At 33.3% G+C, this 14619-nt stretch overlaps 1 protein-coding gene and 1 pseudogene across 1 annotated transcript; both read right to left on the reverse strand.

Annotated features, from left to right (window-relative positions):
• Window positions 1–8904: 8904 nt before the first annotated feature.
• On the reverse strand, window positions 8905–11801 carry LOC145095799 (GABA transporter 1-like; annotated as a pseudogene).
• Window positions 11802–12163: 362 nt separating this feature from the next.
• LOC145095800 (zinc finger BED domain-containing protein RICESLEEPER 2-like) lies at window positions 12164–14101 on the reverse strand. Its single transcript, XM_079033624.1, has 5 exons — window positions 14049–14101; window positions 13060–13961; window positions 12581–12982; window positions 12439–12503; window positions 12164–12356 (listed from the first exon to the last, which is right to left on the reverse strand). The coding sequence occupies exons 1-5, from the start codon at window positions 14099–14101 to the stop codon at window positions 12309–12311; spliced, it is 1470 nt and encodes a 489-aa protein (XP_078889750.1). The 3' UTR covers window positions 12164–12308.
• Window positions 14102–14619: the final 518 nt, after the last annotated feature.

A 14619-nucleotide genomic window follows, 5' to 3' on the forward strand; every position in this document is an offset into this window, starting at 1 on the left:
AATGAAGAAGGAAGACACACTTAGAGTTGGAGATAATAAACGAAGTTTTGATGATAACTCGGTAGGATCACAATCCTCAAGGAAAAGGCACAATACTGGGAAGGTGAACATAGTAATTGCATAAATATCTACTCCATAAAGACAATACACTAGGAATGAACCAAAGTGTAACAAATGCAATTTTCACCAGAAGGGTCATACTACTAAGTATTGCAAGAATCTAGCTCTGGTGTACAAACCTAGAACCAATGTTGGTGGAAATCATGGTTGTTGTAAATGTGGGGAAGTAGGTCATTTCAAAAGAGAATGTCCAAAGTTGAAGGACCAGGTGAAATGGTAGAGGAATGGCATTTGTGAAAGGCGCTAGAGATGAAATTAATGACCCGAAGGTGGTGACTGGTACATTTCCTATTAATGACATATATGCATCAGTACTTTTCGATTCGGGTGCTGATAAGAACTTTATATCCCCTGAGTTTAAAGAATTATTAATTCATAAATCCAGTAGAATTAATGAAACTTATGTGGCAAAGATGGACAGTGGTCAACCTAAAAGTACCCAAGAAATATTAGAGAATTGTATACTAACTCTAAATAACCAAGCATTTCACATTAACTTAATGCCAATGATGATCGGGAGCTTTGCTATAACTATCGTCATGGATCGGTTATCCCTCCATAGAGCCGAGATATTATGTTATGAGAAAGTTGTATGGCTACCCCTACCTAATAATGAAACCCTAATCATCTACGAAGACAAATCAGGGCAAAACGTTAGGATCATTTTGTGTACAAAGTCATAAAAATATCTATACTATAAATGCTAAGCTTTTCTAGACCATGCTGTAGATGATGAGATTTAGGTAACAAACAAAAATAAAACCCGTAACTTTTCATGCAGCCTATATAGGATCTATGTTTTCTCTATTAAACCTATAACTAAGAACATCAAAAAGAACCCTAGAAACCCTAGGATATTTTTGAAAAGTAGAGGAGAGGGTTTTAGGATTACATACCTTTTAGTTGTTATAGAAAACAACTAGAAATTCCCTTTGAAGATCTCTTGGAAGCTAGCACCACAAATGTCGTGCCTCAAATTTCACACCCAAGCTAGCAAGAGGATAAGTTAAGAGAGAGAAGAGGAGGAAGGAATTTTCATCCAAGGCATGTAGAGGGAAGGAGTCGATGAAAATAAGGGGCTAGGGGTTCCTTATATAGTTGAAGATACTTGGATCCAAATCTAGGGTTTAAAGGGATAAGCCTTAGATCCCCTTGCTTGGTGACCAAGCAGCCCAATCCCCTTATCCAAGGGGCCTTGGATGAAATCATCTAGGTGTTACCCTAGATAATTTTCGTCCATCTCATTCCATGAGGTTCTAGAGCCTTCCTTCCTCAACTATCAATAAATAACGAAACAATCCCTATACTTTTAATTAATCCAACTAATCCTAAAAATAATTCCAATTAACTTCTGATTAATTATTAATTAAATAATATGATTTCTAATTAATATATTATTTTCATAACACATCAATAAACCATTTATTTAATTTATTATTCACATAATAAATTAATCTCTCTCTCTCTCTAAAAGTCATCATGTTCAATTGCTAGGTTTGAGGGAAACCCAAAAGGATTGTGTTACTATCAATTCAAGTATTTACCAATTTTAGTTATGGGCTTAGACACCTAATCCAATAGTCTCCCACTTTGATAAGTCTATAATTATAAGTGCTAGTATAACTTCGAATCGATCAACAAATTGTAGTTTCCAAAAATCATTGTCAAACTCTAATTCATTCGGTTCTCTGTCCTAAGATAAGTAATCATATAATCCTTTGTTATGCAATATATCATTCGAACATAAGACATGGAATAGAATCAATCTCATTGTCTAAGACTTTGTTTCATGATTTCAGATTTGCAATTACATAGAACTTCTAATTGAAGACATCAATTTAGTCATGATTAGGCCCGACATTATAAATCAACACCAAATCACCAAGGGGCCCAAAGATATCACTTTTCCCGTTAGGGAAAAAGGAATGAATAAACTTTGAATTATTTTCTTGCACCATTTACTCATCAAATCATTCATAGCAATACGTTTTATAACATTAAGTTACTGATGCATTTACGTATTATCAATGTAGAAGCGAATTGTAAACTGCAACTCATATATCTTTGTTTTAAGATTATAAGATATTATTGTCTTAGAATTACTCGTGATTAATTCCATGAAGTAATTCTCTAAGCGTTGTTTTATCTAATACTTAAATCTCCATTTCAAAGTACTCATGAACATTGTAGCAATACCATTGCTATGTATAAAACTCTTTAGACAATCTATAATTCAATTCATGATAGTCTTAATCCACTACATACTTCCAAAAGTATGAACGACTATGATGTCTGAATAATCAAATTATTGGTGAAGGAAAACATGCAAAATTAAAACACATAAATAAATAATTGACAAAGCAGTAAACAAACTCATAAATAATGATCTATTATTTAATCACCAAAATCAATACATTTAATTTGTTTCAAGTTTCAAACAAAATTTTACTAAGTAACTAAAACTAATATCATCTCTCATAAATATGCTCCTAGCATGCTGAATGTGTTTAGCCCTACTCAGAACCTTTGTGAGTGGATCTGTAGGATTCTCTTCAGATGATATTCTCTTCACAATGAGGTGACCTGCTTCTACTCTATGTCTAATGAAATGGTACCTTGTGTCGATATGTCTTGATCTTCCATCATCTTTTGGTTCATTTGTCAAGGCAACAACTCCTTCATTATCACATAAAAGTTCTACCGACTCCTTAATGGTTGGAACAAATCCAAGATCTCCGATAAAGTTCTTCAACCAAATTACTTCCTTCGATGCTTCACTTTCCGCTATGTACTCTGATTCACAGGTAGAATTAATGATTGTCTCTTGTTTGGAACTTTTCCAAGTAACTGCACCTCCATTTAAAGTAAACACACAACCAGATTGAGAAAAAAATTTATCTCTATCTATTTGAAAGTCGGCGTCACTATAGCCCGTTACTCTAAATGTATCACTGCCACCAAGTACTAGGTCCCAATCCCACGGTGTGGCCACTTACTTGCCATGGTGTAGTCACTTGCATGCTACGTCATGGTGGAGAGTTTTTATCAGATAAAATATATCAGAAGTCTTGGAGGCCACGTGAAGAAAGTTTATCCCACGACGTGGTTGTCTATTGTCTACGACATGGCGACCATTTATGGAAATTATAAATATAGATTTTTCCTCATAACCTAATTTATGCAGCAAGATATTAGAAATTTATTGCAGAGCTAGATTTGAAGAGATCAAGAGAATAATCATGTCTAATTACTTGGTTTGCTTTATTCTAATCATGTGGATCAAAATTTACTTTGTTTTGGATTGTTTTCCTACTATAGTTATGGGCTCAGAACCCTTTGCTTTCCTTTAGAGTAGATTAACCTTGAACCTATGTGTTGATTTGAAGATTTTGGAATTTAATCTAGTTGATTATTTATTATGAATGCTTGATAAAGATCCTTGTGTGTTATAGTTTCAATATTTTATGTTTCTTGTTGAGTATTATTAGGTTTAGATGACTTATCTAGCTTGATGTACTTGAATCATATGATTATATGATCTATAGAATTCTATGACTAGGATTTTGACCAAAAACCTAACGTTAAATAGAAAAGTTGGTAACTTTAATGTGTGAGATTATATGTGATGAACATTCATATATGAAATTGATATTTACTCTCATTAATACTAGTTTAGAATTCAATTCTTGCATAATTCGAACTAAACACTGATTTATTTGATTATTTTCCCCTTGGTCAATGAATTGATAATCTTATTAAATCAAAGGAATAGTAATTTTATCATTATACTAGTTACGATAGGAATCGGTAATCGACAGAATTAAATCCATTTCACTATCTATGAATCAAATATATGGAATAGATGAATTGAATCTAAATGTAAGTACTCTTTTAAATCTTGTTTTCAAAATCGTTATCTTCTTTGTCTTAGTTTAAGCGCTTGCTTGTTTTATAGTATTCTAAAAGTTAAATGTTATTAAGTTTTCCGAACTTGCAATATCAAAACAATCCCCCACTTTTACTTTATTTACCCAGTTAACTTTTAATAGATCTTTTTTAAACTGAAATCATAGGTGTTCCCCAAGTGTTCGACAAACGTTTTCTTACCTAAACTATATTATCTCGCAACTAGGTACACTACCGAATTGTATTTTAAACTGGTTAAGTTAGATAGGATTCTATAAATATAAAACTAGTTTTCAAATAACATATTAAGTTACAATGCCCTAAATATGCAACATTTAAGTTAATGTTTAATTTTTCATCAACTTTCCATATATGTGTTGCCTACAAGTTAGGCATTAAAATCACCTTAATTATATTAGTAGTATCCGAGTTAAAAACCTTCAACCATGGCCTGCTTGATCTCTTCATAATTCAATACATTTGCGTAATGTTACTGAAGTAGCACTATTAATATTGACATCATTCCCTCCTATTTTGTTCTAGGTTATGTACCCTCAATTTGGACAATTTAATTTTGATACTTCCTGTTGGGCATCAGTTTGATATTGAGCCTACCCCTGCATTGCTATATTCATAATTTTTGTTTTTCAAAATTCTACTCGGACTTTGACATAAGATGTGTTCTTCCATCTCATGGAAGTTTGGTCAAGACGTCAACTAGATCTTTTCCATTTATAAAAACCATGCTTTATACGCAATGTCTTGTTCTTACAACTTGATTCCCTTTTTTCTAGTTGCCTAGATTTCTTTGATCGGAATAGTATTTTCTAAATGGGTTGATATGTGAGTAATTCGATGTGGTGAGACTGAAAGTATTGTCACAACCATCTTGTTGCATAAACTATGGCTAGAGTTAACTTCTCTAGGTTTGGATAATTCAGCTTGGATGCTTGTAGGGATCTATTGATGAAATAGATTAGGAGTTTCTTCTTTATCCTTTCTACCATAAGGACAAAATTGATAGCTTTTAAACTACTGTCAAATATAGAGATGTGGTTTTTCCAAGAGTTATGCTTGCTAACGTTAGGACACTTTGCAACCTTTCCTTTAGTGTTATAAGAGTTGCTTCTGCCTCTTTTGTACATCGAGATTGTGTTTCTTTATGCATTACATCTGTGTTTTGAATAGGTAAGAGATTTTTATGCTGATTTGGTGATGAAACGGCCAAGTGCATTTAACATTCTGACCAACCCTACATGTATTTTAGTTCGATTGGGCTTGGCATTTCCTGTAAGTATTTAACCTTGGTTGGACTTGGGTGTATACCATATTCAATGAATAAGTGTCTTAGGAATTTTCCTTCTTTAACCCTAAATGTGTATTTGGTTGGGTTATGCTTCATTTGAATATTTCATAGACCGATGAATGCTTCTTTGATATCTTTGAGGATGTTGGACTTATCCTAAATCTTGATCTCCATGTCAATAACATAAAATTTAGAGTTTCATTTGATTTTGTTCATAAAGCCTTTATCTACCAATTCTTAGTATCTTGGTCTGACATTTTTTAGGCTGAAGGGAATATTAAGGTAGTTGAATGTACCGTGTTCAGTATATAATGTCTTCTTTTCTTCGTCTTCCTTTTATATTTGAATTCATAGATATCCTTTGGATACATCTAGGAATCACTCCCACTAAAATTCATGTATAGATTCAACTTTATGATCAAGTTTTGGTAAAAGGGTAGCAGTTTTCAGGACATGATTTGTTTAAGTCAATGAAGTCGATACACATACATAGGGTCTATTTTCTTAAGATCGGGTTCAAAATCCATATTAGGAATTTTGCCTCTTGGAAGATGCTTGTTTTAACATGTTTTTAAAATTTTAAGTTGATCACTTCGTTTCGGTTTTTGGCTTGACCTCTTCTCTTTTTGTCTTATTGTGCTGGAGGACAAGTTGATTTCTAGGTTGTGTTCAATAATTTCTCAAACATCTCCACCATCTTTGTTGGTTCCCATGCGAAGACATCTTGTTAGCTTTGTAGTATCTTTTATAGTTTTTCCCGAGTGCCGGATGGAAGGTTTTTCCCAGTTCGAACCAATATAATTCATTAATAACTTGTTCTTCAATTAGTTCCCCCAACTTAGGTTGCTTGTTTCTAGTCGTTATCTCTTATCTCTTATCTCTTTATTTGTCATTATTTGATCACAATAGAGTACTTTTAGTGGTGAACCGATTACAGTTTCCAATCCTCCCAACATTTGGAGTTGTATCAAGCTATTTAATACAAATGCTCCAAGTATCTGGTGACACAATATGATTTTGTAAGGGAAGGAGCTCTGACTACCATGAGGTTAAGTAGAACCATATTTTTCCATGACCAATGTTGCTTCTAACTGTTAAATGTAAGAGAATCTCGCCTAAGGACCATAGGCTATTTATTGCACAACCTTATACCAAAATAATTGATTTATGCAAGCCATCTCTAGACAATCTATGTTGTTGTTTTAAAATTGTTTAAAAGTTATATATACTATAATTCCTATATCTATATACACTTGGTGGATAATGGTATTCCTATATGGGTTTTTTTTATAAGGAATGGTTCGATCTGTGGTAGTTTGTAGGGAGTGGGCATGTATCTCATCAAAGTGTAACCCACAAATTGGTTCTTGATTTACGTTAATTACTTGTATCTTTATATGTTTTCATAAGGAGTAAGTGGTAGGATGATGTTGGGTTGGATGGTTTATCATTTTTATGAATCTAGTGTTAGCTTCTAGAGGTTATTATTACTATAGAACTACAAGTTATAGTTGATGGTCTCATGTTTTCTGCCAATGATGCAACTAAGTCTTTGAGGGGGTGGTTATTGATGAATGGATAAAGGTTTGTAGTATTCTTTCTTGAGCTAATCATTCTTAGATATGTTGATCACAAAGTAATGACTAGGTTTAGTTGTAATACTACAGTGTCTTCCACGATTACACTCTAACATAAAAGAGAGAGAGAGTGTGTGTGTGAGAGAGATTGAGAGAATAAGGGAATATGTTATTTCCCATTGATACCTCTTATGAAGGATGTATTAATATTGTTGGTGAGGAGATGACTTATGGTGATTATGTACATAGTATTGTATCTTTTTCAGATGTTTGTTTGGAATGTATTTGTCGTAAGAACATGATCAGGTTGCAGAGTTATAGAGTTGTAGGAGTTAGTCATAGTCATATGCTAGGATGTTTTTGTGCCTTGATTGAGTTCCATACTTACTTCCTTAGTAGCCGTTTACATTAATAAACCAAAAATGGTACATATATCATCAATATACATACTTAAAAACTTAAGCAGTTATAAACTTAATGAAAATAATGCAAGTTCAAGAAACATTGAAATTATTGAAGTATTTACCTAGATTCCACTATACTAACATCCTAGTGAAAATCAAACAGTTGGATGAAACTTGGAATTAAGTCGAAGGAAATATTGGTCATTGTAAGTCACACCTTCAATGTTGGATTTGGCACACACACACAGAGCTTCAAACATGTCCATTAAAAACATTAACTCTTTAATATCATCGCACATGATAATTAGGACCTATGACATACACCTAACCACTAACTACCTTGAGTCCTTAGCCTTTGATATTGGTAATGGTATCTCTAAGGTACACATATGCCTCACAAATGTTTAAAACAATAAGTGAAGTACGTAATAGTATTATAATTACCATATTGTGTTGTATAGCCTCCAATCTTAGATGTAGTCGTCTCCTAAGATATAGTCATATCTTGAGTTGATTTCATTCCTTTTATACAATCTTAAAATTAAGGGTGACAATTCACGATCCAACCTATAACCCAACACGAAAATAAACGGGTTTGAGTTGAGATTTCTAGTCCGCCAAGCCGTTTATTTCATCGGTTGAGTTGAGTTATCTGTTTGGGTTCGCGATTCAACCCGCCAACCCGACTATATATATATATATATATATATATATATATATATATATATATATATATATATATATATATATATTAAAAAAATATTTATTAATTAATAGAATATAATCAATATACAACCTTGGAAACCTATTTTTCAAATGTATTGTTTATAAAGTTATTATGTTTGATTGGTATTTGGTGGTTCATTTGATTCTAATCTATGTAAAATGATAAATATTAATTAATTTAGACACGCATATAATTCATATAAATTAACATGTGAAAAGTTACCCGAAATTGACTGACCCACGAAGCTAAAAACCTTTATACTTAAATGGGTTATGTTGGTTGGTTGGGTTGATGTTTCCAACCCGCTAATCTGTGACCTGTCAACCTGCCAACCCATACAATATATGAGTTGGGTTCGGTCAATGTATTCTGACCTGCTAACCTACGACCCACCAATCCGAACTCAATCCAATTGTGAGGCTTACTTAGAATATCGATTTCTTCCCTTATACCTTTTACTGTGGTTCGCTAAAAAATATACTACCTTGTTTATTCAATGAAACCTAAAGACAAAACTGCAAAATTGGTCCCTGTTTATATTCAAAAAACTGTGGATAAGGTCCAAAAAGTTTTCAACTTGCATGGATGGTCCAAAATCAAGGTTTTCATTTGGTTTTGGTCCTGAAATTAAGAAAATTTTGTAGTTTTGGTCCATAGAGAACTTGAATTGACTGTTTTGCCCTTTAAATTTCTTTTTTGTATTATTTTTAACATTTTCTATTTTGTAAATATTAATAAAAAAAAGCAATTATGCTGGTCCACCCCATAAATCCACCCATCCACACACACACTCTCTCTCACTATATATATATATATATATATATATATATATATATATATATATCACTCTCTCTCTTTCTCTCTCTAAACACCAACCATTTCATCTTCTCCAGTGAACATCCTACCTCCAGTTGTTGGCCCTGCTGATGCAACACCAATCACAGTATTCACCCAAAAAACTACCCCTTTTTAATTTGGAAGGTTTAAACGTCAAGTTATAAAACAACATAGGCAAAATGAAATCCAAAAGTATGCATCCAAATGCTCCAAACAATGACATTATATCTCTAAAAAACAGCAACATTGCATCCAAAGTTGACGCAATGATCACATATAATGATCTTAATATCAATCAAGGCACAAATTTTCTTACAGAGAGTTGACCCTTCCCAAGATCTGCAAATTTATGTTCAAAATCCACGTTTGATGGTTGCAAGTAAACCTGCATCAACAGAAGTTGTTAAGATCTAACTTTTTGTTCAAAAGTACAAGTGATTGTAGCATAACAACAGGTCTAATGGAGAACTTACCAATGTACAAGCTGCAACTTGCAAAACAGTGAAGGAGTTTGTCATAAGAAAAAACCATTTGGGCAACAATGGGTTTGAACCCACCATGAAATTTTGAAGAACAGAGCTTTGTACTATGTTACGGAATGCCCAATACCCAGAAATCCCAACGCTGAAATAGTTCGAGATCACAACCGTGTAACACAGCAGTAGCCCTTTGAACATTTTGCCCTTCTTCGGCGCTGCTATTGTCGCATGTTCTAACATAAAATATGAACTATTAGTGTTGAAATTGTATGGATTGATGAGAAGCATATATGGAAAAAAAGTAATATACAAACAAATACATGTATTTACGGGATGATTCCATTTCCTTAAGTCATACAGATGATCGAAATCGCATTGAAAAAATCCAAAAACTCAGTTTATTCCAACTCCGGTCAAGGAATAGCACTTCGGAAGTGCTTTCTTCGAATCCCCTGCAAAAAGTTATTTGTTATAAACATCAATGGAGAACACGAGAAGCAAATAAAATGTGATGCCTGGTTAAGGTTTAGGGTTTCCTACCAATGTAGATGGTGCCAACAGTTGTGCAAGCACAGTAAGCAAATCATAAGATGAAGGAGACAAGGTTTATTTTCCTCAAAGAATCGAACCCAACTTCATCCCACCCTCGTCAGTGTTGGAGTGTCGGACCTGGAGCTCTGCTTCAAGGTAGCTTGAACGAACTCATCAGAGAAAAGAAGAAATAGTCAAAGATAGATAAGAAAGTTAAAATGTCAAAGAGATAGAGGGAGAAAGAAGGGAAGGGTACAGATGAAGGGTGTGGGGTAGGGGATTTTTTTCTTTATTTTTTAAGCTAATAAATATAAAAGAAATAAATAAAATGTAAAAAGGAAATAACAAGGGCAAAATAGTCTTTTCAACTTTTTAGGACCAAAACCAAATGAAAACATTGATTTTGGACCATTCATGTAAGTTGGAAACTTTTTGGACCTTATCCACAGTTTCTTCAATACCACAGGGACAAATTTTGCAGTTTTGTCAAACCTAAATAAAAGTAAAATTCACACTCGCAATTAGTAGTCAAGTAGGTTGCGAGGCTTTAGCGATTCCCTTGAATTTCGATTTCAGTATATGTTGGTGGAGATGGTAGATTTCAATTTTCGAAAAATATTCAAGAATGTCATGAGTCATTAACGGAAAAAAGTATCGATTTGATTTTTTCAGAAAAGATCAATTTGAGAGGCAAGCGAGGTGTTTTCGCATTTGTGGTCGTTTTCTAATCTTTGGGGGAAAAGCGATCAACGTCAATATATAACCTCAATATATGGTCGTTTTTAATAATAACTAACTATGTAGTTAATCATCAATACTATTACCAACAATATAAAAAAAATTACGGAGCGTTAGTATATTCTCAAATGTATGACAAGATAGCTCTACAAGCAAACATTCATTATGTAACAAAAATATTATAAAATTTTATGACACCGGACCTTTTTTTAATAATAAAATTTACTACCAGTCATGAAATTAATCATAGTGCACGGTAAATATTGTTAGTTTTAATAGGTGGTATCATTACGAATTAAAGACTTGAGTTTCTTGTGATGTGACTTTTGAAAAGTTATAAGCTTCATATTAAATGCTAAATCTATATTTACTTTCCAAGCCAAGGTTATGATGAGATAGGTTAATGGTAAGTAAGATATGATATTCGAAATGGTGTAAAGGGTTCAAATGCTCAAGTTAATCATAACTTGTTGTACCCAGACTTAATTTAATATATATAAGAGTCGCATCAGGGTTAAAGTTACCATGGTACGTTCGTGTATATATATTACTTTACAAGGATCATAGTTTATTCAAATAAAAAACTGGATTTTATGACATGTGAATGGAATATCAAGCAAGACTACAACACGTTAGTCAAAGAGGAGTTGTATTTGAAATGCACGTAAAAGTGGAATGCTACACACTTTGCATTACAAAAAAATTTAACATAAAAACAACCACGAGATGAACATAAACTATGTTCGGTGTACACCACAACTAAATCCTTGAGACCATGCATGCCCATAGTAGTTTAATCATGCAACTACTAAAATAAAGATTATGAATACGTGTTTTTATTATTTGATAAGAATGTTTTCAAAAAGAATATTCCTAACAAAGATTCTAAAAAGTTCGTCATTAATTCCATATGGTGCGTCACAACTACAAGGCTTGTATGTGACGTCACGTTTTAACAAAATGTCGTCTTTAGTCATATATGTATATATAAAAATGAATAATAGTGGCATATATATATATATATATATATATATATATATATATGTGTGTGTGTGTGTGTATGTGTGTGGAGAGAGAGAGAGAGAGAGAGAGAGAGAGAGAGAGAGAGAGAAAATTATTAATTATATACAAAATTTTTGCCTTAAGTTACGTCTTACAAACGATATGTCTAGTCATGGCTCGTATAAACTTAAGGATTGACATGGTCGTCAAGTCACGCCTAACGTTATTTAAAACCTTGTTCCTAACTAGGAATGGCAACGGGGCGGGTTCGGGGCAGGGCATGGTGTCCCAAACCCGAACCCGATTTTCACATATGTACCCGAACCCGACCCGATACCCGACGGGTTTCTTATCGGGGCGCCCCGTCGGGGCTAAAACTTTCCCCGAACCCGACCCTAAACCCGAAACCCGATAATTACCCGATAACCCGACCCTATAACCCGAATTATGGCAGAAAAAAAAGAAGGAAAAACTACAAATACATAATGATAAATTAAGACGTTGCATAAGCTTAAAATACCAAATAAGTTCTTCAATCATTTAACCAAATAGAAATTACTAATAGTCTAATATTGTAACATCAACCAACCAACCAAAACATCCAAGTACACAACATGAAAAACTAATTCATCACAATAATACATTACCAATTAACATTAAAACAAAGTTACAAACTCAAAATCAAACAAAATCATCCAAACTTGTTGTCCCGCTTTCTTTAGTGTTTTCCTACAAAATATTAAACAAACTCAAAATCAAACAAAATCATGGAAACGATATAAAATTAATATTTTTAGAAGTGTCGTTTTACCTCTTCCACATCATAATCAAATTCAACAGAACGACAATATGCCTCGGTCTCTTCAGAACAAGTTGCTACATAAAATTAATATTATTAATATGCAAAAAAAAAAATCACAATTTCATATAATTAATATAAAATAGTATACTACCTCGAATTTCATTCAACAACCAACTTTGAGCACACATTAAAGCCTCCAATGTCTTTGGATGAAGTCGACTACGATGAGGACTTACTAATCTTCCACTAGTGCTGAAAGCTGATTCCGAGGCAACAGTGGAAACAGGAATAGCTAATATATCTTTAGCTATCCTTTGTAGTGTCGGGTACTTAATCCCATTTGTTTTCCACCATGCCAACAAATCAAGTTCCATATCTTTAGGCAACAATTTCTCCTTCAAGTAGTTATCCAACTCACTCATACCTCCTGATTCATCATCATCTCTAGTAATAGAAGCAATATCCGATAAGAGCTTTTTGAATCCAACACGATGACCGGAAGAGATACTAGAACCAAATGAAGATGAACCAGGAACTGAACCACCATAAAAACCTAATGTTTATTATAAAAATGTTAATAATTTAAGATATGATCTATTTATTATACAAACAATAAGAAGAATATAATACCTTCACTCTTCCTTTTTTTAGATGCATTACTTGACACGTACTCTTGAAACAAAGTTTGGACAAACGCCTCCAAATTTTGAAATTCAATCTTTGCCTTTTCTTCTCCATAAAGTACAGGAAAAAGTAACTCCACAAACTTTAATTTGTATCGTGGATCTAAAACCGCTGCCATTCCCATTACCCCATGAATTACAGACCAATACTTATTGAACTTAGAAACCATTTGGTCAGCCATCATCTTAATCTCCTCAATAGGAGATTTCGTCCACTCACGTAAAGAATACCCAATCTCACATATCAAAGGAAAGAAAACATTAGCTGTAGGATACTTTGAACCAGAGAACATAACAGTCACCTCATAAAAAAGTTGTAATCTTTCACAAATCTCACTAGCCAACTCCCAATCCTTTTCTGTAGGAAAACATGTATACTTCGAGTCTCTTGTCTTTACCCGATCGAAAACCTCTTTGTAGCTTATAGCAACACTCAACATCAAGAATGTAGAGTTCCACCGTGTCTTGCAGTCAAGTATCAACTTCTTTGAGTATGGTATTCCCAACTGTTCTGCTGCTGTCACAAAATTTTGCTCCCTCTTTGGTGATGCAGACCAAAATGCAACACTCTCTCTGATTCTCTCAATCTCAAATTTAATGAGAGATAAGCCATCTTGGACAATAAGATTGAGAATATGTGCGCAGCAACGCATATGAAACAAATCACCATTCATCATTAGTGATTTTAGAGGAAGTTTCTCTAATAATATCCTGATAATTGCATCATTTGTGGTGCAATTATCCACAGTAAGAGTTGACACTTTCCTATCAAGATTCCAATCACACAAAGTAGTATAAAGTATGTCGGCAAGAACATCAGATGTATGCGGACAAGGCACGTAAATAAACCTGTTTAAGAATATATAAATATATATGTTAATATTAACATATAAATAATAAGTACGTATAAATTATAGTTAAATAAGTATAATATACCTCATAATTCTGCTTTGCAAGTTCCAGTTTTGATCTACAAAATGTGCTGTCATTGCCATAAATCCTTTTTTTGATGATTAGATGTCCACATATCAGTAGTAACTGCAATTCTGCTTTTGGTCTTTGCTAACAAACTCATAGTTTTATCCCTTTCGTAATCATAAATTCTTTTGATGTCGTCCTGGATGGTGTTTCGACAAGGAACCTTAAACAAAGGTTGAAGACCTCCCACAAACTTCCTAAATCCATGATGCTCTACAATTGAAAGCGGATACTCATGCACAATAATCATTTCAGCCAAATCCTTCCTAGAAGTATCAGCATTAAATGTATAGTTTGAAACATGCGTTGTAGTACCATCTAATTTCTTTTTTTCTTGCACCAAGATAGATTGACGAATATCTGGATAAGGTTTGTGTAAACAACGCTGATAATGTGCAAGTAAATGTTTTGTGCCATTCTTGCTATCTGCACCCAACACTTTAGAGCAATGTTTACATCTTGCTTTAACTTCATCATTCAATTTAAATTTTATAAAATGTTGCCATGCCGGTGAACGTATTGCCCTTTT

The sequence above is a fragment of the Lactuca serriola genome, chromosome 3 (assembly GCF_051521515.1).
Source record: "Lactuca serriola cultivar US96UC23 chromosome 3, Lser_US96UC23_V15, whole genome shotgun sequence".
NCBI classification, from domain to species: domain Eukaryota; kingdom Viridiplantae; phylum Streptophyta; class Magnoliopsida; order Asterales; family Asteraceae; genus Lactuca; species Lactuca serriola.

Excerpts from the sequence above, each read along its gene's own strand:
- LOC145095800 (XM_079033624.1), bottom strand. The coding sequence starts at position 14,101 with ATGACAGCACATTTTGTAGATCAAAACTGGAACTTGCAAAGCAGAATT. Across the intron at positions 13,962-14,048 it reads TTGCAAAGCAGAATTATGAG|GTTTATTTACGTGCCTTGTC; the intron begins GTATATTATACT and ends ATTCTTAAACAG. Across the intron at positions 12,357-12,438 it reads TTGATTATGATGTGGAAGAG|GAAAACACTAAAGAAAGCGG; the intron begins GTAAAACGACAC and ends AATATTTTGTAG.